This window comes from Ischnura elegans, chromosome 5, assembly GCF_921293095.1.
Source record: "Ischnura elegans chromosome 5, ioIscEleg1.1, whole genome shotgun sequence".
Lineage (NCBI taxonomy): Eukaryota > Metazoa > Arthropoda > Insecta > Odonata > Coenagrionidae > Ischnura > Ischnura elegans.
This window is the reverse complement of record NC_060250.1, coordinates 84,719,216-84,745,631: the sequence shown is the minus strand read 5'-3', so window position 1 is coordinate 84,745,631 and position 26,416 is coordinate 84,719,216. Positions and strand designations below refer to the sequence as shown.

At 39.9% G+C, this 26,416-nt stretch overlaps 1 protein-coding gene across 1 annotated transcript in view; it reads left to right on the top strand.

Annotated features, from left to right (window-relative positions):
- The first annotated feature begins 6,511 nt into the window (after window positions 1-6,511).
- Window positions 6,512-26,416, top strand: part of LOC124159150 — a 229,009-nt gene continuing 209,104 nt past the window's right edge. Inside the window, exon 1 of the mRNA XM_046534749.1 lies at window positions 6,512-6,903. Coding sequence (XP_046390705.1) covers window positions 6,892-6,903 — 12 coding nt within the window. The 5' untranslated portion in view covers window positions 6,512-6,891. The remainder of the gene's footprint in view (window positions 6,904-26,416) is intronic.

Here is a 26,416-nt window from a genome sequence, read left to right as displayed (position 1 = left end):
CCTTCCTTTGTATTTTATTCAGTTCGCGGATTAAGTCTTTCTGCACCGGATCCCATACGCTCGCTGCATATTCATGGTGCGGTCGGACGAGAGCGAAATAGCACCTTTCTTTCACTTTCTCATCCGAAAATCTTCCCACAATACGCTTGACGAATCCTAATTTCTTCAGGGCTATGCCGCAAATATTCTTTATATGTGTTCCCCACGTGAGGTTCGAGGTTATCGTAACTCCCAGGTATTTCACTTCGTCTGTTGCCTTTATGTTAATACCATCCACTGCATAAACATGGTTAGAATTGGACGAATTCCGCAAGAAATGTAACGCCATGCATTTGCTCAGATTAAGTTCGAGTCCCCACTCTTGGCTCCACAAATGGACGTTGTTTAGGTCAGATGATAGAATTTCATAGTCAGAGTGATCACTAATTTCGCGATAGATGACAGCGTCGTCTGCAAATAAGCGTATTTTACTGTTATTGCGGGGGCAGAGATCATTAATGTATATTATGAACAACAGGGGGCCGATTACGCTTCCTTGTGGAACACCTGATGTAACTTTTACAACATCAGAGCTAATTCCGTCAAGAACTACTTTTTGTTTACGATCTCTGAGAAAGTCGCGTATCCAGTTTACAACTGTCTCGTTTAATCCGCATGACTGTAATTTGTATATAAGTTTGTTGTGAGGTACAGTGTCGAAAGCTTTCTTAAAATCTAGAAATAGTGCGTCAACTTGTCTTTTTGATTCACCGTCGCAAAGTGGGCGGAAATCGGAAAAAGCCGGACAAAATTGCAAAATGGCTTTTTTTGAGTTGTAAAGTTGAAACTTCGCAATTATACTCAAAAATGATTGAAATTTATGGATATATACTTCATTTGACATAGATCTCACCCATTACTGAGATACAGAGGCTCAAACGTGAACAAATTTCCATAAAAACGCCCGTCTTCGACTTTCTCTGAAAATCTTCCAAAGTAAGTAGATGGTGAAGTTATGGATGGATTCTTGCGGAAAAAAAAACCACACAATCTGTTGGCATGAGGTTTTTTTTTTAATTTTCCGTAATCTTAAAGAATATCATCGATAAATTGTTACCGTGCAGTTACAAAATGGCGGACACTGTTTTTCGACAAAGTTTTACATTTAGGTAGAGTTTCAAATGGGTTTTCGCCAAAGTCGCGCGGAGTAACTTATATGAGAGCATTCTTTGAAGATTTCTTGAGGTGCTTATGCAGTTATCTTTGAAATAAGTTTGCGTCGCCGGAAATTACATCGATTTTTCGATCGCGCGGCAGGGTTCGTCTCCGCGCGTCGGGAGTTGGATTAGCGGCGACGCGGTAAGGTTATTGAAGCTTTATGGGTTTTAACGCTCAGCATTCACCGTTTTTATGTTTTGCTTCAAGACACCGATTCTCAAATGGTCTATGGTGAAGACTTTGGAGGCTTTTCAGCCGAGGTAAGTGCACGTTTCATTGAAGCTCATTTCGTTTTCTTTGGATACGATCGAAGACCATGCTTCTATTAAAAGCGTTCAAACCTCGAAAAAGTGAGTTGTTTTCCTGGGACTCATACAAAAAGACCTACCGGAAAGATACCAGCTGACACCCTTATACCTCCTCCACTCTCCGATCCCTGACCCTCAGGATTCTACTTCGAAAACGGTCGTTTTATGACACCGCGGAGCGTTGACCAAGCATTAATAATAAAAAATCAAGAAAATTAAAAATTTTGAGGAACATTGCCTGGGTGATTTGAAATGGATTGACCCGCTTACAAGATGATGGAGTAAGCTGAAAGTGAGTAGTCCATCACCAAATGAGGCCAAACTAGTAGGAGGTATGGGACCTCCCAAATGAATTTCTGAGTGAAGACTCTTGAAACCAACACCCTCGTGACGCACCCTCATTTATTTTCATCTTTCTTCCCCACCCAAATTACGGCGACGGTCCATATAGTAGGAGATAGTGCCCACTTTTGTGAGCCGCATCTTACTATCGGTAAGATATTCGGAAGAGACGACCAACAGCTGACGCCATTTGCGCCATGAGGGAAGGGTAGGGAAGCAAGGGTGAAGGGAAACCCAGCCTCGACATTAGCCCACTCTTAATGAAAGGCCACATGCCTGTTGGGGCGGCTTGTGGGGTTGTATGTATGTAGATATAGATCCACCGGAGCAGTGGCGTAGCCAGGAATTTCGTTCTGGGGGTTCAGCAAACCAGGGGGGGGAAATAAAAAAACAGGGTACTAAGTAGAGGTTTTTAAACTAATTTCAGCACTTTTCATAATCGAAAAAACTTTATTTGTTGAAGAAATATTTTGTAAATTCATGATTTCTCAATGTTTTTTTCTTTTATGAAGGAAGATAACCGTGTTTTTATATTTCGGGAGGGGGGCGGAATGGGACCCCCCCTGGCAACGCCACTGCACCGGAGCACCATAGAGTTCAGCCGTTGAGCGCCTGAGGGCACTACAGTTATTATAATCGTAGTATGATTGAATGCATGGTTTGAACGATCGTGCTTACGATAATAATGAGAGAGAGAGGCACTATATATTCATTTCCTTTTTATTTGTAAATGGCTGGTGTCCTAACACACCCTCCACACGCTAATTTAGGCCGCTTGTTTGGTAGTATGTGTTGGTATTGATTCATTTTCAATCACACAATGATTCAAGCCGAAGTGTCGTGCCTCGACACCTCGGTGCACACAACGGAAACGGAGAGATCGACCCGAGTGGCTAAGTCGACTCTCATTTAGGGTTACTGGTACTTCAAGGATTGAAATCCAAAGTGATACTAGTGGGAAAGAGACTTTATTTCACAAAATCGTACAGACTCCAGAACCCTGGAGAAGCGAGCTAGGTCTCTTCCCGCGAGGTCCATGGATTCAGGGGTTTATATACTCTGATTCCTAGTAGAGAGAGGAGGGAGGGGACCAGTATACGTTTCTGAGGGAGGGGAAGGAGAGGGAGAGCTCCAAAAATGGGCCTTTTAGGTTATTCCTGAAGCAAAACAGCTGCCATAACCCTTCTAAGCTGCACTTATCTAAAAGCAGTGACAGTATTTATGACCCTTTCAAAGCATTGAGTGTGCTACATTTATCTGTAACTCTTCAAAAACATTTGAGGGTGGCCTAATGCAGTCACTAATGGCTTGTCTAGACGTGGTGCATATGCATGACAGCAGGTTGGTTTTTTTCGGGTGGAAGTGGAGCTCATCCCAGACTAAGCCGTAGTAGTGCGAACATCACACATTTTGAGTAGAGGGCCATGTTCCTTTCACTGAGTCAACTCGCATTTCTGGGATTCTGTTTGGGATTGTTCACCCTGGATCCCTATAATCAGCAGCAAAGAGCCCCAGGCTGTATATATGCCATTGTAAACTTTTATCTCTGTTATTTTGTAAATCTATTGATTTACCCTCATAATTTCCATTCCCGTTGACATACAGGAATGCTGACTTATAAAAAATACTGGGAGGCCCATACAGGGGCCTTGCCCCGGGAAATTTTTATAAATAGTGAGTTTTAATTTTTTTAGCAATTTAGAAGAGTCATGTGATCAGCATTGAAACCCTGAAAACTAGACTCTCAATAATTCGACACTCGACTCGGAAAATCGGCAAACCTGACACATCCTTTTACTCCCCCAATCACGAATTTTTGAAGGGGCTCGGCCCCCCTCAGGCCCCATGGAGTCAGCGCCAATGCTGATATAGTTTGACGAGCTCCTCAAAAATTTCACTTACGGCATTGAATTCCCGTCCTGTCGGTAACCCGCGGTATTTATATAACGTGCTGTATCTAACCGAAATTGCCGGTTATATTTATTATTTTACACGGGTTATTGCTCTTGATGTCGGTAAGCGAATAATCACTCGCAGATATTTTAAGCCTTAAGTATATTTCCATAAGAAATCTAAAAAAAATCAATTCAATGAAAGAAGAGGGGCGTAACCAGGATCAGAACTTGGGGTGAAGGAGCAAGCCGTGATCTTTAAAGTTGTAACAATTTCGCACAGAAAAGGTTAATGTGACCAAAATTTTAAGAAACTCATGACAGCGCTTTATTAGTGCACAGGCGGATACATATGGGGGGCGCCCCCCCCTTGCGATGCCGCATTGCTGAACATTACAGAATCACAACTGCAACTTTTTTTATACCACAAAATGGTACTGTTTTTTACATGTGAATCATTAATAAAAAAAATTTCTTAACCTTTATGTAATTTGATTCTTTTCAATTACGATATAAGTACAGGTAGCTCAAAATATCTTTTGCGCCCACCCCCCTTGAGTGTTTTCTGTATCCGCAATTGTATTAGTGTTTAAAATGACTCGATTGAAAAAAATAATGATTTTTATTTTACTTCCATGTCTTATGCTAATATCATTTATCTTTTAAAAAAATGTCCGAATTTTATTTCGAAGTAAATTTATTTTCGCTTATAGGGGAGAGGGGCCAGCTTCCCCCCACCTTGGGTGCGCCTATGTGAATAAATATCAAGTAGGTAATGAATTTGTGAAGAAACAAAATTAATTTTTGTCATTTTATTAATGTTTGCCAACTATACTTAGTTCTATTACGAATATATACAAAGAAAATTTGGAGGATGTTCTTGCATTTGAAAGAGAAATAGGGTAGTTTCCTTCATCAAAGAAAACGAAAAGCATTGATTGCAATTCGTTACCCACCATTAGTGTATTCATAATATACAATTTTTTTGGTTTTAGAAATGCCGTTTTAGACGAATGGCAAGGGTCAATTTTATCCTCATTTGAAAAAGGCCAGATTGGCGCCCATGCGATGCCACTCCACGTGACGTCAAAGGGACCTAGTTTCTATACGAGAGGATAGGAGTTTTACATCGTCTGAGATTGCCAATGCATGCAGAAGGCACAGAGCTCAGGGAAACATGTCTTAATAATCACCTATTAAAACTGGCTAAGGTCGGAAAGTTTTCTTCGTTTGATAAGGTATTAATAATCCTTATTTAAGCCAAGCGCTACCAGCTAGCATGGTACTCTGCTACCTGCTAGCATCCTGCGTCGTATCAGTGCTCAAAGCCTCGCCCCAAGGTCACCTCACATGCGGCAGCGGAAACCAGAACGACGTCACAGGGAGTTTTCCCGGGATTCATACTTACCCATCGCGTTTTCGCGCGCTTGAAAATTTTCACTTTTCATTTAATCGCGAAAAATAGATATCGTCATTTAAAAATCTTTAAGCGTGAAATACGTGTTCCAGGAGTAATAATCTTTCGATTTAGGCAATAAAAAATAATAGTAAACCACCCTATTATTTGCAGAAAAGTTTCTCGGGTTTTCCACCGGTTGATGTCGTCCATGTCTCCCGACGTTTCGATCCGCGACTTGCTGATCATCCTAAGGGGATCTTCCGAATTCCGATTCCGAACGTCGGGAGACATGGACTACATCAACCGGTGGAAAACCCGAGAAACTTTTCTGCAACTGATACGCCGGGAAAACCTAAGATCATACACCCTATTATTATTGAACTGTTAGAGGGTGTAGAATGCTGCCTCCTAACTTTTGAATTTCTTCATCCAATGTATAATTCGACGGATTAGGGCAATGATTGCATAATTAGACATTCATTGACTGGGAATATAATTTCGTATGCACGATCATAACGATATGGGCATTTGAATTTAAGCTCCCAAAAAACAACGATACAAAAACTATTGAACTAATAAAAATGAAATTTTTTTATTTTTATGAACCCATTGACCATACCCCTAAATTCGCCCATGGTCATATTTTTTCGCGTAATTAAGAAGACCAAATATCCCGTATTTCCCGTGATCTCTTACACTCGAACTTATTCAACTACCTCCCCAATCCCTTACTTCCTGTATTTCCCACTGATTTTCATCCGTTTCCAATTTTTCGTTTCTTAATTCTTGATAAACTTTCGGGAGATCATGACCCCCCTTAATCCGTACCTGATCGAACCTGAGTCCCTGCAGTCCAGCTGCGAGGGTGGTGTAACTTTTAACTGACTGTAAACAGCCGGCGATCTTCTTCCTCCCTCCCCCTCCAAGGAAACGGTTTATTTTTACGCGAGAACGCTGCCATGCCGACGACCGCCACGCGGGGAAGGCTATTTCCCCTCTCCCCTCCACTACCGGTTTAATTCCCTCGACGGCCGGTAGGTGGGGTTACCAGTCACAACGACGGCAGCAGACGGCAAAGTTTTACCAACATTTCGGAGTTGGAACTCACTCAACTGCTGCCGAGCTCTTTTACGGTCGATCATGGCCGAGAGAAAGGAATGCTAATGTGAATGGTATTTTTCTTGCTAAGGTTGCCAGAATACTGCGCTGTGGCTTGCAGTGCTGTTTTATGGCATGAGCAAGGGGACTCCATGATTATCGTAATATTCGTGGGCATAAGAATAAGCACGTGGTGGTAATTTCGTATCCCTGAGGTTGGAGGGGAGTTGGATTGGGGAGGGGCGGACGGGAAAGCCTTGGATCTTGCGCGCTCCGGGCCTCCAGGCGGGAAAAGTCAGTAGGTCGACGAATATCGTTCGGTGAGTTTGTAACTCCCGTCAACGATTCCTTCTCGTTTGATCGTGTGACATAACGAGTCAAGTAGTGTTCTTTTGGTTCTACCGTTTGGATCTCACACGCCTTGTGACGTGATCTGTGTGTTGGTTTTCAAGTGCACCGCCTTATTTTGGTATCGTGAAGTGCATATCGCTCTCTCTCAGTGCCATGGTGGTGTTAATGTTGTTGTGTTCCGTCCTGCGTGTGAAGTGTCTCGCCTTTTGGATTACCCTTCTCAGCATTTAGACCTTCAACCGAGCCTACCCATGCCTAAGCATCTGCAGTGATTCAACGCCAGCCCCTTAGTCAGCTGTAGATAATGGAGTCTAAGGTGAGTGCTTCCTCTGTCATTGGACGGGCGACCTGTTTCGCAGAAGCGGGGTCGCCATTTCCTCAGTGCTACTAACTCAGTCATGAGTTTCCCTTTCGCCAGTGTTTCTGCAGTTTGAAATCGATGGAAATGGGTATCCGATAGTCCCTTAGTTGATTCACGTGTATGTAGCGAGATTTGTTCCTTACAGAGTTGGTTGACGGATTTGGGGATTTGGGCGAGGACCTTTCTCTGCCTTCCTAACATGTTTCCACTTCTCATGATGACCTCGTTTCTTTCCGTCTTCATTCCGTCTTTGGTTTTCCAACGTGCTAATGAATTCCTACAGAACGCAATTTCACAGCGTTTAGTTAAAATGTGATTATATTATCATTAGAATGCGAAAATTCGTACGCGATACTACTATTAATAGCCACAACACGTAATTGGCTCATATTTAGTGAAATTATTTTTCAGTGTTGTATGACTGAGATCAACTTAGAAACATATTAGCGACCAAAAGCGTAATTGGCGGCGTACCATTGAATATTTCATTGGCAACTGAGCGTGGTTTTTGCGGTACCAATTGTCAACTTGTATGGAGTGTGAATACACTTGTGTTGACCCTGCGTAAGCTCTGTGTATGTATATGTTGTTTCAACTGGATTAGATCGGAAAATGTTTTGCGACGGTGATTACTAGTCAATATGTACCATGGTCTCTTATCTATGCATGTGTAAGGTCTTAGGAACAGGTGAATTTTGAGTGTGTATGCCTGTTACCACTGCGGTGTAGTGGAAGTGGAATGTACCTGTGTTTTTACATGCGAATTGGAGTTTGGAACGGTGTTGTTGTGACAGATCTCATCCAGAAAGATCTGTGACTTAAACCAGTGCGTTTTGCGAGTGGACGTTGTGGAAGGTCGGAGCTTCATAGGCGATTACTGTTGTGTTATTGTTATTTTACCCCCTCCAGCTGGGAAGACGGTTGCCATGTGATGTGTCATGGAAGGGTTTTCTTTGACTCGGATGAGTTTTTATCCTTTGAATCAGTGGGGAAGGAATATGTCTTGGGGGGATGAGATGGCCTGGGGTGGCACCCCCTCCCTCTCCAGGCAAAATCTGGTTAACTTTTTTAAAAATTGTCATGCCTGGAGATACATTTTACATCATTTTGGGCACTAAAAATTGAACTTTAAGCAGATGCCGTTATTATATGTTAAAACTAGACAATAGTTTAAATTAATTTTTTTAGCCCTGGAGGTGGCTCGCAGGGTATATTGTAGATGTTGTTTGTTCTAACATTATTTGTCCCACCACCATACACCCGAAACCCATACAAAGTTCAGAAAGTTTCATCTTCGACAAATCGAACACGTCACCTACCTTCCAGCTGTTTCCAAACCGGAAACCTTGAGAGATTCACCATTATTATAGATATTCACTGTACTCTTACAAATGCACTCGGAATGACATAGAAGGAGAAAAATTAGGGGATTTTCAACTTGTGTCATATTGGCGTTTCCCTCCGAAATCCTCGTATAAGAAATAATGCCATGCGTCCAAACGGCGGGGTATTCACCTTGGACATGATAAGATATTGTCACATGCATTGGCGTAACTGGGAATATGCGTTGGGGGACGGAGGGGAACCCCCCAGGCAATGGGAGGTCTGGGAAAATTATTGAAAAACGACATATCTAGGAATACATTTTACATCATTTTGGCTCTTCAAATGTAACTATAAGCAGATGCAGTCGAAACTAGGCGATAGTTTTAATAAGTTTTGAATGAGACTTTGGGGGGGGATCTATCCCCTCATCCCCTCCATAGTTACACCACTTCTTTGAATGCTTTATTACTTGCGGATCAAATCATTGATTGAATTACAATATGATAGCAATAGAGATTTGGTGACTTGGTATATACTATTACCATAATTAAGTTTTTTTGAAATACATGACTGGAAATTCAGAGTTCAAATTCAAATTACAGTTTTATTGATGGTACAGTTTGAGTGCGTTTTCAGGTTAAAATGACAAAATATGTTTCTTTTTTCCCTTATTCAAGAAATAATTTTTAGTACTGTAGTTACTGGCTTAGTTTTTATTTTTTGCTGTTTTTAGTTATGCCCTATTTATCACCACAAATATCTCTCTGGTTCACGTTCTCGTATTACTGGAATGGATACAGCAGTCCACTTGCGTTTGTGACTTGGGCTTTCGAAATTTTTTTCCGGTTTGGCATGTTTTAAATCGAATGTTACAATGCTCGACAACTGACGTTTCAAAGCTGTTTCTATGCCGCTCACGATCCTTCGACCCATTCGTTGGCACTTGGTACTATGTGGAATATTCGAGAAATTCACTCGGCTCGCTTTTTCTTCGCTGTGTTCAGAACGTTTGTGGCCAGGTGATAGCAGTCAGCATTCAGTGAAAAGCATTTTCACTGAATAAAATTCTTCCACATAATTATCCGAAAGCACTCAGTGGGACCACTCTTGTAACAAGTTGGACCAATTATTCATAATCGATGCACCTAGCTGTAAGTGTAGAGAGCTTTAAATTCTGTTCTATTTTTTGACGGTTTGTCATGCGGTAACAAGGATGACATATGACAATATTTTATCATGTCCAAGGTGGATGCCCTGCAATTTGAATGAATGGCATTATTTTTTATAGGGACGTGAACGATTTAGGAGGGAAACGCCTGTATGACAAAGGTTTAAAAAAACTCAATTTTTTCTCTTTTGTCATTCTGAGTGCACTTGTAGGAGTAGAGTGACTCTCTCTTGATGGTGAATCTCTTGAGGTTTCTGATTTTGAATCAGCTGGAAGGTAGGCGACGTGTTAGGCATGTCGAAGATGAAACTTTCTGAGCTTTGATTGGATTTCGGGTGGGACAAGTAATATTACGACAATCGGTTCCATCTGAATTTTATGGGGATATTTTTTCGTGCATTCGCGAAGGAAATGGTAATGACCCCTAAACTCTTCTGTTTTTTTTTTCGGCCGTGATAGCTCGAATGGTGTCACTCTGCCTTAATCTGTTGAAGGATGAAACTGGTTTTGGAAAATTTATATCGTCCACTACTTGTGATAACCTCTTTCATGACTTAGGATGTTTGTGTTATCTATATTTTACTGCATTGACGGCATGTTTCATAAGTGCCCTCTGGATGGTGTTTCAGAGAAAAAATAAATGTATAGGAAAAAAATTTGGCTTGTGACCATCCCTCCTGTTTAAAATAAATATTAAAGTAAGATGTAATTGAACTTTTCTGCAATTATTTAAATGCACTAGACGTTCTTCGGCTCTCAGATCCATAATGTGGGTCGAGACATCACAGTGCATGAGTACATCACATTTATACGTTAAAGTAAGAGGTTGGGGGAGGAATTGACAAGTTTTGTTAAGGTGTCAGAAACAGCTGTACAGTTGAAAAGACAGAGAAAACAAGCAACCAAGGAGATTCGGGGAAAGTGGGTATTAGAAGGACTTTTTGATGACTTTAGAAGAACATCATCACAGGTTAATAATTCTAGGATTGGTTTGACACATCTCTCCACTCAATTCTGCCTTCAGGTAATCTTTTCACACCTACGTATTTTGAGAAAATGGATAGCAATTTCAAAAATTTCTAAATTCTAGTCTTGTGCCCTTTTTTAACGTGGAGAATTTCTGGATGGAATTTGCAAGAATTGAAAGTATGTAGCAAGTGTTTGGTGGAAAGTGACGTTTAATCCCCATTATTCCAGCATTTTTTGTGCTCTTTCATTCCAGTACTGAAGCTTCTAATGGTCTGGCCTATGTAACACTTGTTGCGTGAAACACGTTTTTATTACGTATATCCCGGATTGATGTTAGAGTTCTATTTTACCTTGTTACGATACAGAATTTTACCAAGAGTACCAGAGTTGTACAAAAACATTACATTAATTTTGGTTAATTTGCGAGGAAGTTGATTAATATATAGATCTTCCACAAACAATAATCGGTAACATTTCTATGATAGGTATGAGGGAGCAAAGCTGTGGAATAGGTTTCGTTGTTAATTTTCGCTGTAGGATTTTAGCTACAGTATTTAAATGTAGCCATTAGAAACTGCAATGGATTTAACTGTGGGAAGTTCACGATTGAAAATGGTCAAATTTAATGGTACATTGACAAGTCAATATTGTTCAATGAAAAGCAGATAGTTTTTGGGAGGTTGAATGGCATGAGCCACTTGAATTATTTGTGACACTATAGCAGCTAAAAATCTCCTATCACTACCCATGGTTTTCCGTATTTCACCCCACTGTACTTCTGTTTCCCACCCCTTCTTCAAACTTGTCAAATACTCAACCACCTCCTCCTCAAAAGTATAAATGTGATGATCTCATTTTATCTGATGTCTTGTACCAGACGTTAGCTCTGTGAGCCGAAAAGCGTCTTAGATATCTCCATTATTTTATTCTACGATAAGCATTGGTAAAATGTTACTGTTTTCCGTGAGTTATGGTTATAAATCTATAAGAAGGATCTGAAACAAACATCTATTTTATATCTTGACTTGATATCAGTTGCCGAGTAATGCCATGCTTTGATCACTGCAATACCAAAATTTCAGTTCACTCCTCAGCTTACAGTGAAGCACTAAGTATAACTGGTAACCGTACAGGAACTCAGCGTGTGCTAACGAATCAGATTGGTGATTTAGTAAATCCATTCGAATGCATTAACCTGATCCTCACGTTTGATGGCGGTTGCCATTTAAATTCATTTTGTGTGTAAGTGATGTGAATGTGTCATTAAAGACAGTAGGTAGACGCAGGAAGTGATTTTTCGGCTTCATACCTGCTGTATTATGCGTTTTATCTCAATTGGCTATCCGTAGACTTAGCAGCGACGGAATTTTTCGGAGGCTTGTAGCATTATTTTGGAAGCCAGTTCGAGTCAGCTGTTCGTAATACGGGGCGAGGAATTTTAACGGAAATAGGTTTCGTCCGCTGCGCTGTCGACAGGATGTCCAGGTGGTGATATGGGCGGAACCTTTTATGTAGTTTTGTCCTCGCCGATGTTATTTTGTAATTTTAGAAGTGTGGAGATTTTCATGGTCTTCCGAATTCATCCCATTGCTTTGAGGACCTCTAAAATGCACCTCTTCAATGTATCTTGTTTGAAATCTTTATGTTGTCAGAATTTGGAGTTCAATTGCATGCTGGTGATTGATTACCCCCTGCCAAGCACCCTAGAGGTGGCTCACAGGGTATTATGTACATGTAGAATTAAGCGTGCTGAAAAGAGGATATTTTTTTCTTGCAGATGTTCTTGAATATTGTGTGTAGCCTTTGGTAATACTCCAAGCCTAGGTGACCGTTGAAGTCCACATGATACCACTGGCCGTTCACGATAAAGTGGCGGCGTTCAGAATTGTAAATCCGCGTCCTTCGCATTGACTGGTTGTGGCGATCGCGAGCTAAACTCTAACATCTCGTGTTTACCGTAGGCATGTGCACCGACTGTGAAGGCCTGTAAAATGTATGATGTTTACACGATATATAAACTCGTACGAGTTAATGCCTGTTTGCATGAACTATTGTCGTGGACCGGAACTGAACATGTACGAATGCATGAACTAAACTATAACTGGTTCTATTGTCTGTATTGGCATTCGCACATGTTGGGTGGTTACACGATGCATTTTCGTGTTCATTTACGCGTTCATACATTTAGAATTTGACTCGCACGGGTTAATTTACCGCCTAAACAGTCCTTAAAACGTCTATAGTATTGTCTTCCAGGTCCATTTATTTCGTCGCGCACTCTCCTCCGCGACGATGGTCTTCACTGCGCGAATTGGTCACTAGATATCGATTTAAAATTGAGTTCCAACATCAAGAAGTGCAGATCTAAGGTTAAAAATCGAGTGTACGTTCTAGTATTGTATATATTCTGGGATATCCACGATCTTATTTTCAGCTGGCCTTGCATTTGCGCGTGGTGACTTCTTTTTGTGTTGGTGGCTCACACCCCTGGTTCCGTTACCCTACTCCAAATATGTGTGTTGCAATGAGATTCTTAAGGCCGTTTTACATGGGGGACGCCATCGCGCATGTTAGAACTGAAAACCTGTTGAAATTGCGAGAATGCGGGCTTGGAATTAGAGCGGGGGCTATTTTTCCGTCTCGCATCCATGCATTCTCGCAGCATGTGTCGTAGCAACTCACCGGTTTACACGACGAAGTTTTGACTGCGCCTACTTACATACGTCAGATTGCGCAATGACGTGCCCCGTGTAAAACGGCCTTTACAGTTGGGACATAATTCGTACCAGACCCCAGCTGCGGGCGGACGTGATGCCTGTGACGCAGTCCTCAACACTTTCACGACGCCACGCTTCAGCTACAACTTCAAGGTCCATGGCCGATTTACTTAATTCTGTTGCCCGTCCAGTGACCCGTAAACCCAGTTGCCACTCCGTTGTGTCCTTACCGCCGTATCCCACAGGGCGGTCTGGGTTGGTAACCCACAGCTGGGTGAGAAGAAGAGGTCCATATTTATTGAAATTGGATGGGAAGAATTATATTCCGACTTGAATACCCGCCCGCCATTGATTCAAGAGGAACTCCTTTCCCGGCTTGGGAGTCAGCTGACGGACTTCACTAGTCTTTCTCCATCCGAAATCTGCTGGAAGGTACTCATTTTGACGTCTTCCTTACTACTTTCCCGAGATTTGCAATGGCAGATGCGATGTAAAATTTCTTTGTAGTGTACAAGTAGGTGAGAGGTAGGTTAAATTTTTCATTTTGGTGAACCGTTCATTTTCATCCTGTTCAGTCCAAAAGAACAGTTAGAAAAATCTGTCCTTAACGACCAGTCAGGAATTATTATGCGTACTTATTGCATATTTCCCTTATTATTTCCTCTCTCCTGTAGCCTCCGTGAACGATGGAGGTTGATGCTATTCCTACTGGTTCGAGGTTGATGTTACTGTGACACCCGGTAGTTATTTCTGTCTCCTAGAAGTTTTTTCTCATTCAATGCTGATGTTTCGTAAGTCTAGTTCCTATCCCTCATACAGCGTACACGATTGAAATCCGTCCATCTCGCATGTTCCAAGATGACGTTGTTTCCGGCTCAGTAAAAAAATAATTCTGCAAATTATTAATTACTTCCTGATAAGCAATATAATTTCTTTCAAAGCGCGTTTTGAAGGTTGGACAATTCCTTTAACATTAGTCTAAAGGCGTGTAGGTATACAAACCCGTTTAGTATAAGATATACCTCGATACGGTAAAATAGTTCTTACTGACGTCAAACGCTGTTGCTGAAAAATATCACTTAAAAACTTACCATTTAAGGCCCGAAAAGTAAATTTCCCCAAAATAACAATTTGAAAACACTTAAGAATATTTGAAAAGGCAAAATTTCTATTATGTGAGCTGAAAGACAAGGATTTTTCATAAAAAAATGACGCGCGTAGCAGCACAAAAAATTGCTTGCAAATGCAACATTATATAAATGAGCTGACAGCAGTCACGCCTTTTCATTTCTCTTAGGTCGCGCATACCCTATAGAGGGTACAAGCTATTAGTAGATGACTATGTGACGGATCAGATGATTTCCAACCCATGCATTTAAAATTTTAATGTAGATATCTAACTCCCATGCATTTAAATTTTAATGTAGATATCTAACTCACATATATAAGAAGCTAAGTTTTAACTTCTAAAAGTGACATGACTGCATTCTTCGAATACGACGTCGACATGAATCTTCCGAAGCGGCCAAAAATGTGCTGCCCAACAATCTGTGATCTTAAATTTCTATGCGGTACAATAATTTCGATTAATCATCACCTTCAAAATTGAAGACATGGACTGGAAGACAAAATAATTTACCGGCGCAGCAGTGGTGCTTGGCTTGAATCTAAGCAAAGCAAATAACAGGAAGCCTCAAATGCATATTCAGCGATGTAAGCAAAGAATGCCTTTAATAAATGGATTCTGCGAGATAGTGTTAACGCAAGTGATCTTCAACTGAAATATCGACTGGAAACTTGTAAAACCATTTGTTTGCCACCCAACGTTCTCAAGTCTTCTTGAGTTTAAGGCTGAATCACTGAGTGAGTGTGCTTCATGCTCTCAGGGTAGGTGACAGTTATTACATCAAAAATTATATCTGAGAAATCAAGGATAGTAAGGAATTCAGACAATACGCTTTCTCCTTAGAGAAGAAATGCGTCAAATCTAAGGAGAGAGAGAGGAAGATCCAACATGCTACTTCGGAGAAAAAGCTTTCACAGTAATGACTAATGTTGACCCTCGATGCTAGAACGTATGTACGAATGAACGCACTAAGATCACTCATAAAGTGTAACATCTCAAAGAGTGATACGAGCCGATGAAAGACTATTTCCAGATTATTTTTGACATATTTCAGACTTTTGACACAGCCGAAGTGCAGACCATATTATTTCACCCACATGGACCATCTCCTTCGTTTGTGTTCCCTACCAAACCAGACAAAGACATATCATCAAAAGACATCCCATTCTCATAAGACTCAATCCTTGGACACAAACTGGAAGGGAATACAGTGTACAGTCTCCCTGGATCAGACCTGGTGAACATCAATAATTTAATTGGTAACTTATGAGGTGGTGTGTTACCAAGTTTTACTGTATTTTCATGGAAGCTACCCAGCACGTTTTCTGTAACACTGCAATAATATAGTCATATTTATGTTCAAGGTTACTCATGACCTATACTGTTCAACAATGGGCATTCCATATTTAAGTGGTACTTCTTGCATTTTGGTTGTGTAGGACTTTAGACGAGTATTTTTTTGGGCGAGATGCCTAAAGTGTGCCATCTTGATATTTTGCATACGTATAGTTAAATGTATAAGTAGTAACATATATTTTTATAAAAAAATTGAAGAGGGGGTGTTTTGTGATATTCAAGGTCAAGGTCGATGACCTCGAGTGTTGAAATTCTTATAAATAAACCATGTTGAATATCAATATAAAGCCCTTCATATTACTTTCCAAAGACATGTTTCATTTTTCTACCTTGAATAGAACCAGAATTAAAGTCATTTACTTTTACAGAGACACGCTGAAATTTCGACAAATTTCCAACATCTGCGTACTTATAACTTTTGTCACTACTTACGTACCTATAAATTTAGTCAACATCTTCATTTACCTCTGCAAATTTGTATTTTTCTATCTCTTACCAGGATCATTGAATGCACCAAATTTGAACGAAATCTGATATGGTCGGGTTAAAACGTCACTTTTCTGTGTTGAACTGACGTGGAATTACCCGCATGCTTCTCGCATAGCGACCCGACATGCTTCAACGGCGACAGGATTCACGAAGGACGCAAAATACTGCGATAAGTGAGACAGAAAGAAAGACGTAAAAAAATCCGAAGGCCGCTCGGTTTTTACGCCACACTGTGGTATGAGACGACTTTCACTGCTTAGAAATCTCCAGCTCCATCTCTATGCAATGGATTTAAAACAATGTGTGAGTGAGCGCTAAAAGATCTATTTCTTATTTACTTACTGATATTTTTTTCTTTCTTCCAATGCCGTTTTTCTTGTTGAAATACAGGTATGGTTTTCAGTTGAAGGTGCGCGTGTAAAATCTTGCTAGATTTTAGATTCATTATCCACATTAAAATTTCGTCTGGTGAAGCACTTTTTATCGTTATGCACACCTTAGGGAAGCAATGTTATTTCAGTACATTCCATATGGTCGCAATATTTAACGACAATTTTCTCTCCTGGTTCTCATATCAACGTTTTATAACATAAGTCTTTTACGTAGACATTTTTATTATATTAAAAAAATAGCCCTCTACATTGTACTTATGTGACATAACGCCAAATTCATGCACTGTTTAACACTATTATCTCAAATTATCAGCCTTTTTGGATGCACCTTTTATCGTGCTGTCTTTAGGTCAGGTGACATCGGTAAATTCCATATATTCCCATTATTTAACAGCAATTTCCCCTGCGGGCCCCCAAGACGCAAATGTTATTTAAAGATTTTAAAAAGTTATTTGAGATATAAAAAAGAATGGTCCACTACAGTGTCTTCATGAGACATGACGTTAAGATTCTGAAGACTCTGATTCTTACAGTTATCGTAAATTGTGTGCCTTTTTTGGATGTACAAGCCAAAATCTTTTCGCCTGGATACTGCATTTATTGCCTTCTCTCGGCATGTTTCTTCCGTGGAAGTTGGGCAAGATCGTGAGGCTTGCGAAATAATCGATCAATAACATTCAAAATGTCGTCCATGAGCTCATGCCTCTGTGGAAAACAAAAACCATCCAAATTCGAGGCACAACCATTTTTCATGACAGCGCAACTTACGCACAGCATATCAGACATCGCAATGCTTGTGCTAAGCTTTAGCGGGACAAGGTGCAGGCAATCCTGTTTTCATTAATTGTCACTTGAGTTGGTTTCATCGATTAGGGCTGCTGACAAAGAATACGACCTCACACATCCCAGGGAAATGCCATCCGTGAATGAATAAATATTATAGAAAATATGGGTTGAAAATGTAATTTTTTGTTAGCAGAACCCCTACGAGTACATATTACAGAAACTATTCGAGGGGATGGAGTCTGATCTGGAGAGTAGCGCTTTACGGTGCGGAAACGTGGACACTAAGGAAGGAGGAAGAGAGAAGACTGGAGGAGTTGGAGATGTGGATGTGCAGAAGAAAGGGAAAGGAGAGGAGGAGGAACGACGAAGTGTTGGATATGGTGGATGAGGAGAGCCAGCTTTTAGATGAGATACGGAGGAGACAGAAGGTATGGATGGAGGGAGTATTTAGCGGTGGGGTTATAGTTGAAAACGTTCTTAGAGAGTAGAATGTTAGGTAAACGAGGGAGAGGAAGGAAAAGAATAGGATTTAAAGATATAACGAAAGGGAGTATAGTGAATTGAAGAGGGAAGTGCTTGAAGGAAAGGGAGGCTCCCAGAATGTTTATTAAGTACTCCACGGAAACCTACCTTAATCGGTAGAATACTTGAATAATAACAATAATAATAACTCGAGAGGATGGGAACGCGACATAAGCGCCAGACATTAGGAGCTTAAGCCAAGTATGGGATGCGCGATCGCAAAAAAACTCGATACCTCCTCTACAAAAGCGCGCAACAATCGCCCACTGAATCAAATCCGCTCATCTAGTTGCCCAACAATACGAATCAACTCAGCTGGAAGTGTCCGGAGCAGCCCTATGACACTTCCTATCCTACTCCATTGGGAACTCATGGTCTTTTATTGAAGTCGTTTCCTCAACCTGCCGCACGTTTGCCGGGGCGGCGCCACGTATTCTGGAGGGCAAGAATTAGCGGGTAAGTTAATTTCCGTATTGTTGAGCGCATACTACAGGTGAGTGGAAATAGTCATTTTTGTAATTAATTAAGATTTAGTTTTCATTTATTTTCGAATGTTAGTCTTCTGCATTATTTTCTTATTGTTCTACATTAATATTTCGTGGATATATATCGCGGATTTACTGAAAAAAGGAAAATGCCGTGGACGTGTGTGGTACCGCGTTGCACCACTGGTTACGGCCACAAAACTTCGGGGATTTCGCTTTTTAGAGTCCCCAAGGACCCTGAGAAGCGATAAAATAGCTGTACGATTCCTTTTCTTGGTGTGCTAAAGCTCCAAAATTTATGCATATTTTAAATTACAGGTTCTGCTGTTCCAGTGGTCAATGTCATTCACAGTGGAGGAATGAAGTAACACTGAGAAAATGCAAGATGTGCGACGGCTTTCATCAACTATTCATCATTCTCTCCTACTAAATTGAATCTCTTAGAATGATTAGTAATTAGAAATAGAAATTAGTAATTGAAAGAATTAATAGAAATGTTAAATTGTGAGTACTTAAAATTTATTTTTCATGACATTACCTTGCATTGATTGTATAAATAATCTCAGTTTCAATAGCATTGTGTATTCATTCTGGAAATGTAGATTTGATGTGTGTGTACATTATATAAGTTGGAAAAATGTGAATCGTTTTCATTCTTAATGCCTCTTTCGATGATTTCTTTTAATGCAGCTGTTATCGATGGTGCGTGCAACTCTCATGAAAAGTACTACATTTACCGCGTATTAGCAGTATTAGCCTGTGGTTTCTGTCGTACTACTCATTTTATTTTTTGGCGAGGGATAATATTTCAGATTTGCCAGCACCTGAAAGTGATCAGACATACGCAAATCCCTCGGATTATATCCATTGCACTGTTTTCGTGGAAGTTTATTCGGAAATTATTTGCAAAATCTCTTTCGTTCTTATCTTTCATATGGTATTTTACTTCCTTAAATCTCAAATTATTCCTTTGGTGAGTAGGCAAGCATCGTTATAAAATAGCCTTTAACGGTAATAATGGTACTTCCGGAAATTATTCACCCTGTTCAACGATTAAATATGCCTATTCTATACCCGCAAAACGTCCCAAGGATAGAATCATTTTTCTAGGTTTGCTGTGCCCTGCCATTATTATTATCACTTGATCGAGACTCAGGAGATTAAAAACATTAACATACGTCACTTCATAAGAAGTATTTCACTTCGGCCTTGGTAAGAAGCCGTTTTCGTTTCTGATATTATATTTGTTAATAGTGTTTGAAAGCAAGGAATAACATCTATGTTCTTATAAGGCCGTGGAAACATGCCGATGGGCTCAGAGGCAATGGTGCGTGCGTAGCTTCTATGACAACTTATATTAACGTTTACCACAAGATAGCTATAAATAATTATTTCCTTAAAAATACCTTTCCTCACTACATAAGTTTTTAACTGCTGACAATCTTTCGTTATGGCTGTAACTGATTTTACAAAGGTATGGAAGCAGACGAAGCTGAAATCCAACGCCTTCCATTTGATTAATACTCACGTATGAGAACGATTTCTAGGTATTTTGCGCTATATGATGTTAAGTGCATATGAACTTGTTAACTAGTAACCACTTTCGATGTGTTTATATTCATTTTTGCCATAAATTAGTGCATAATTACTGAAGTATCGTATACAGATACGTAGGAAACTTGCCCTTCAGGATAGGTGGCGCCCCTACCGGCCTCAACGGGAAACGGCTTCATTAAATGACCATGCCTGAACGGAGAGTGTCCAGACCTTCTCATATTCTAAGACCGTGGTCCGGAGCATAAACGCTCACCTCCAAGCTTGGAGAAAAGGAGATGGGATATCGGTAGACGATTGTTGAGCGTTTTTGCAGTGGAGGTATCGAACTAGACTCAGCAGTGAAGAGATAGCGCGCGACCGAAAATAATTCTGAAATTGAAAACCGCGAGGTTCGGCAGTTATAAGATTACCTACCGATTTGAATGTTTTTGAGTGGTGATACGGGATTAGTTAGCAACATTTGGGGTATTATAAACAGATCAAAAATAAAGAAATAATAATTGTCCTCCTTCTTTGATGAGAGAATTTAAAGCATCTCCATTCAACAGCCATGTCTCAACCGTTTAGACCGTGAAAACCTGGAAAAAACCGTGAATTTTTTATAATTAAGTAATTAAGTGTCAGTCTAAAAGTTGTCAAACCAAGATGGCGGAACTATTATTACGCTAAAAACTCGGGAACGGCGCCTCCAGATGTTTACAACCTCCTTGCTGCCACACTTCGCTTCACGCTCGGAACCAGTGGAGCCCCCTCCAGTATATTCCAACCTCCTTGGCACTGGTAAAGACCACGGATATTGCAAAAAGGATCCTCAGGATGTCCTCTATATGTGTTGTTATTCAACGCGCATTTAAATGGGTCTCAAGAAGTCGCCACTCGCGTCGCTGACGGACAAACTGATCCGAGTTTCACGTGGAAATAAGATACAATTTGGAGTGTAAACTGATATTTATATACTTAATGATCTATGATGATTTATATACATATATCTATCAAATGCATAACTTTTCAATGCTATTCCGCGCCATTACAAACATTATATGTACTTCAAAATATTGTAAAAAAAGTGAATATTATTGCACTCATCACAGCGCCGCGGACATTGTATGAACACCGATTAAAATGCAACCGAAGTGGCATCAGAAATCAGCCTTATATGGGATGAAATGGAACCTCCTCTATGCAGTACCGTTGGCAAAGACTTCTGAGAACATGGCAACGCCCTCCTCTTCCCCTCCTATCCCACATCCCTAGTGTCGTAGGTCCCAACTCCTGCCGCGACGCCGTTCTAAACACACCGATCTCGCATAACTGTGCAAGTCGCAAAGGTATTTGAAAATAATCGCACTACTCCTTAGCTTCCTCGTATTGGAAATGTCGCATTTTTTCAAGTGTTTTAAGCATGGTTTTGTTTCCACCGAGCGAAAAATCTCACTTTGTGAAATCTATAAGTTCAAATTGCACTGTATATAACGTATGTTTGTTCGCTAGCAAGGAGTCATGCGCCGGAATGCATATCGGATAGCTACGAATTATGCTCCTTAATATTCGTTCATTCAACCAATAGTTGCGCCAAGTGTAAATGCGGCCTTACAATCGCGCTATCACTTTTTGGAATGCTTAAGGATCGAGAATTATGATGCAAGATGACCAAAAAGTGTAACACAAATAGATGCATAGCATTTTCGTAGGATTGCTCTTCTGACAGGGAATTTAGCCATCTTAACCTGCTCATGCCCTCGTAAAGTAGATACATTTTCTTTTACTGCTTTCTATCACAGTTGTACATGTATGTCTTACACTGACCTGGACGAGGAAAATGGTGGTATGCATGAATGCCTAAAAACTGAAGAGGTGAGACTTAGGTCAGCAAGGTTCGTAAACAGTTCACAAATATTTTCTTTTGTTACGCTAATGATTAGTAACTTTTGCTTTGCTTATAAACTAGTATCTATTATAATAGGAGTATGAATCCTTTTCCAAATTTAAGAAAGGTGCATTCACGGGAAAATGTACACTTACCGTCTGCTCAGTGCGTATTATAGGTTAATTTCTTTTCCAGTTGGAGTAACCACTTGAGTGTTCCCTTAAAAAAAGGCTGTTTTCGACATCACGTCTTGATATCTCTGGCTCTTCAGGTCTTGAATTCTGTGGTCGTGATGTGGCTCAGCTTTCGCATTTCCTTCGAGAACTAACATTTAGGTTCATGATTCTTGTATGTTCTTGTTGGTGAGTGTATGTACAGGATGTTTTCTTTTACTGCAGAGGACGTCATGGGTCGTAGGTCATCTTAGATTGCACAATCGCTGGAGGACAATATGGGTCTAAGTTCATTTCAGATTGCGCCCTTGGGGGTCGAGAAATAAAAGAGTCGCATTCAAGGATTTTGTGATTATAATTCGCTGGGAGATTAAAGGAGTAACTTTGTCTGTACTGACGCCTGACAATATTTTTAAATACATTCGGTTTCCATTTTATTGCATTTTATGGACTCGATTGGTTTTGTTCGTCGTCATGTCCGGGTCGGATGTTGAAACTTAATTGTAACCCACTTTCCGATTAGATATCATGCTGAAATTTTCAGGATACCTCTTAACCAGACGACAATGCAATATTCTAACACTTTTATAATGATTGGGTCTGTATCTCGATTTTTATTCAGACTTGTAAATTGAATGTGGAGATAAGTTTAAAAACATGGCTACAAAAATCCGATGTCGGCGCTGCGATCGCTATCAGGAAGGAAAGTGATAGATAATTACAACATCAAATTAGTTGACATCAAAGTACTCTGAAAAATTGATTAAACAATAAATTTAAAATAAAAAATAAAGTGAATGAAGGAAGAGGAAAAGAAAGTGAAACAGACAAAAGAATAAGTGAGAAAAAGTGAATTTATATAAAAGGTAAGACAATAAAAGAAGAAAAACATAAGAAATAATATTGCAACGTAAAAATAATTTTTTATACAAAACACCGTTTTTCTCGTTGATTAAAAAAATTGAAAGTACATATTGTATGATCCTGACAGTGTCTAAATAAATTGCTTCATGCACAACGAATAATGTGGGGTGCATGGTCTACTATAACTCTCAATTTATGTTTATCATAAATTCAGCATCTGATTGGTGTGAGCAGTTTCTGGAGTTGCCACTTTCGAGTGTTATTGTGGAAAACGCGCCTAACGTTTTTCATTTTATGTGAAGCAATGTATTTATACGTGCAATATTTTACGGCGGTCTCTCGTTGCACCATGGACTCATTATTTCACTGGTAAAACATTTGCAATTGAAACGAGACGAGAATTAAAGGTGGAAAGATTAGTGTGTAATCTTCTATTTTGTACCTATATAAATTTTACGTAGTAAACGAATAAATGTTTTCATGATGTGATGTTCTTGCAAACAATTAGGCCCCCCCATCGGAGGTATCGAATATTTAGGGTCGTTTTATTGAAAATCCTTCCTAATGCATGTAATGGTTAGGCCGAGGTCCAAGGTATATCCAAACTAGCTTGTAATTAGGGTAGTGTATAATAGAAAATGAAATGGAAGTTTGATGTCACGAACATGTCACATTGGTGAAACTTCGTGAATCTTGACATTATGCCAAAAGGTATTTTGCAATTTTGGGGAGCCCACGCCTTCCGGCTCGATTTCTTCACTACTGGATTGGATCTGGGACGTTCCTCAGCCATCGAACCGCAGTTGATATCGAATGATGCCTAACTATCTGAAGCAAAGACGCGTGCAGTTCTCTATCACGCTACAACCTTGACATCTTTTCTTCATGTCCTTAGTCTAACTAGCTGCATAGCATATGTGTCGTAGGTCAGTACACATTATCTAGTAGCTCGGAGTCCACTGTTTTGAGAATGCAATGATGAAATATCTGCTTCAATGAATGTCAATACCAAGAATCATAGTAATAAAGTGTAGCTATCTTCTAGCGCACCACAAAAGTCATTACTCTTTCCAGCACCGTAAAAGAGGAAAGAGATTAAGATAAAAGAGAGTGCATATGCTAATTGTAAGATCCATTTTACGATACCATAGGGAATTTATTATTCTATGTATTTATTTTTGGCACTATGGGCGTCTTTTTTCACTTTCCTCGGATTTCATCTTCTAATTGGCATGTTGCATGCCACTTAAGGCATTATATACTCTTAATTTTAGCGATTTCGTCGGCATAAAGAATATAATACTATATCAGGCGTTAAAATCTATCAAAAGTGATCTTTAGAATGTAATAAAGGCAGCACACTCCAGTTTGATTTCTTCAGAATATTAATTTCTTCCAGATGCTTGGAAAGACGTCACATTAAAAAAGTTTATGTACGATACTCTTGAAATCTATGGTCAAAAGCCCCATATATTCCATTCCTTCATTTTTAATATTTTTAAATTTGCCGATAAGAGTAATTTTCCCTCCTTCTTGTTTGGGTGGAGTATTTTTGGATTATTAGAAATTGGAATTTAATTTAGTAGCACTGAACTCATGCTTTAAAATAAATAATTATTTTCATTCATGTTTGTTAAATATTTCTTTACGTTGGAATAATTAGAAAATCAATACTGTTTTCAAAGGCCTGCTCCGCGATTTATGAATACACTTGATGCCATCATAAAATTCAAATGCCATTTGCGGAATGTGCGAAATAATAAAATTCCACTGCATATACGTGTGAAAATAACCGTGAAACGTTTGAAATTCGAGATACTGAAAGATTGTGATATTGAAATGACCGGAAATGCATTATCGCTTGCTATTATTACTTCCGTTCTCAAAAAAATCTGCAATTACTTGAAAGAATATGACATAAATGTACGCGGTCTTTAACGATGAAGCTAGGGAAGTGCTTGAAGGACGGGGAGGATCCCAGAATGCTCTTTTCCCAGAAAGTCCTCCATGGAAGCCTTACTTAATCGGTAGAATACTATAATTATATAATGAAATGTTTTTAGCTATGCAGTTTCTCGAAGTGACAAAATTGGTCTGAAAGACACTAGTTATACCCGTCGATGGTATTTCTCGGATTTTTTTTTAGTTTTTGGTTTACGAAGCGGAAAATAGCTGTTGAGGGGAAACTACGCCTCTGGGGAATGAACTTTGCCCTTTTCGTAACAGTTTCCTAATGCCTAAGTCCAGCTATTCTATTCAATTCGCCGAAAACATCGCCTTATTGACAATAGTTTCTGGGTTGATGGACATGAAGAGGGGCTCAGTAATCTGAAAAAAGGAGTCGTAGACTTTCCCGGTGGACTGTTTGCCAGAAATATTTTCAGGTTCTCCACCGGGCCAGGTTTTGCATGGCCGACGTCTCGATGCTCGCCTCGCGCGTCATCATCAGGGCAGATGAGCCATCATTTCATCCTTAATTTCACCTACCTACATGTAAGTACATTGTACACTTCGAGCCACCTCTATGGTGTTTTGCAGGCGGTGATCATTCAGCCGCATGCAGCATGCAAGAGGATTCCCACATGCGCACCACCAGAACATTAAAATGTTACGCATACCTACTAACAGTGGCGTAACTAGAGATATGCTTTGGGGGGGGGGATGAGGGGGCTTTGGGGGGAAATGAGCGGTATTAGGGGGGAAATGAGGGGTATTAGTGGAGGCTACCCCCCAGGAAATGGGGAGTTCAAGAAAATTTTTGAAAAATAACATGCCTGAAAATGCATTTTACTTCATTTTGGCGCTCATAATTTAAAATTAAACGGAGGCAGTGATTATGTATCAAATCCAGACATGATTTTAAAATACATTTTTCGATTTCTCTAAGGCTTTGGGGTGGGGGGATACATCCACCCATCCCCCCCATGTATACGCCACGGCATACTAACACATTTTATTTCCACATTCATGCAAACGTAAAACTTGCCAATCTTTCTAATTTAAAGCCATCTCATTACAATGTAAAACATCTATGTCAAAATTGCTAAAATGTGAGGAAATTTCCATTTGTAATTGTTATCATTGATATATCAAACTTCCATCTAGTCAAGCATGAAACGATTTTAAACGTATTCACCTGATGATGATGATAGAGTCGAGCATTGAAACTTCGCCACGGAAAACCAAACCCGGTCGAGAACCCTTAAAGAAATCCTGCTGTCAGTGATATGAATTTTCTAAAATAGGGTGGTTTCCTATTATTTTTTTATTGCCTAAATCGAAAGATTATTACTCCTGGAGTACGCAATTCACGCTTTTAGATTTTTAAATGACTATATATATTTTTCGCGATTAAATGAAAAGCGAAAATTCTCAAGTGCGCGAAAACGCGACGGCTAAGTATGAATGCTGGGAAAAGCCCGTGTGGCGTCATACTAGTTCCCGATGCCGCCGTGTGAGGTGACCTTGGGGCGAGGCTATAAGAGCCGCTACGTTGCAGTATGCTAGGAGGTAGCGCTTGGCTTAAATAAGGATTATTAATGCACTGACGACCGAAGGAAACTTTCCGACTTTACGCAATTTTAATAGGTGATTATTAAGAGATTTACATGAGCTATGTGCCTCATGCATGCATTGGTAATGTCAGACGGCATAAAACTCCTGACTACTCT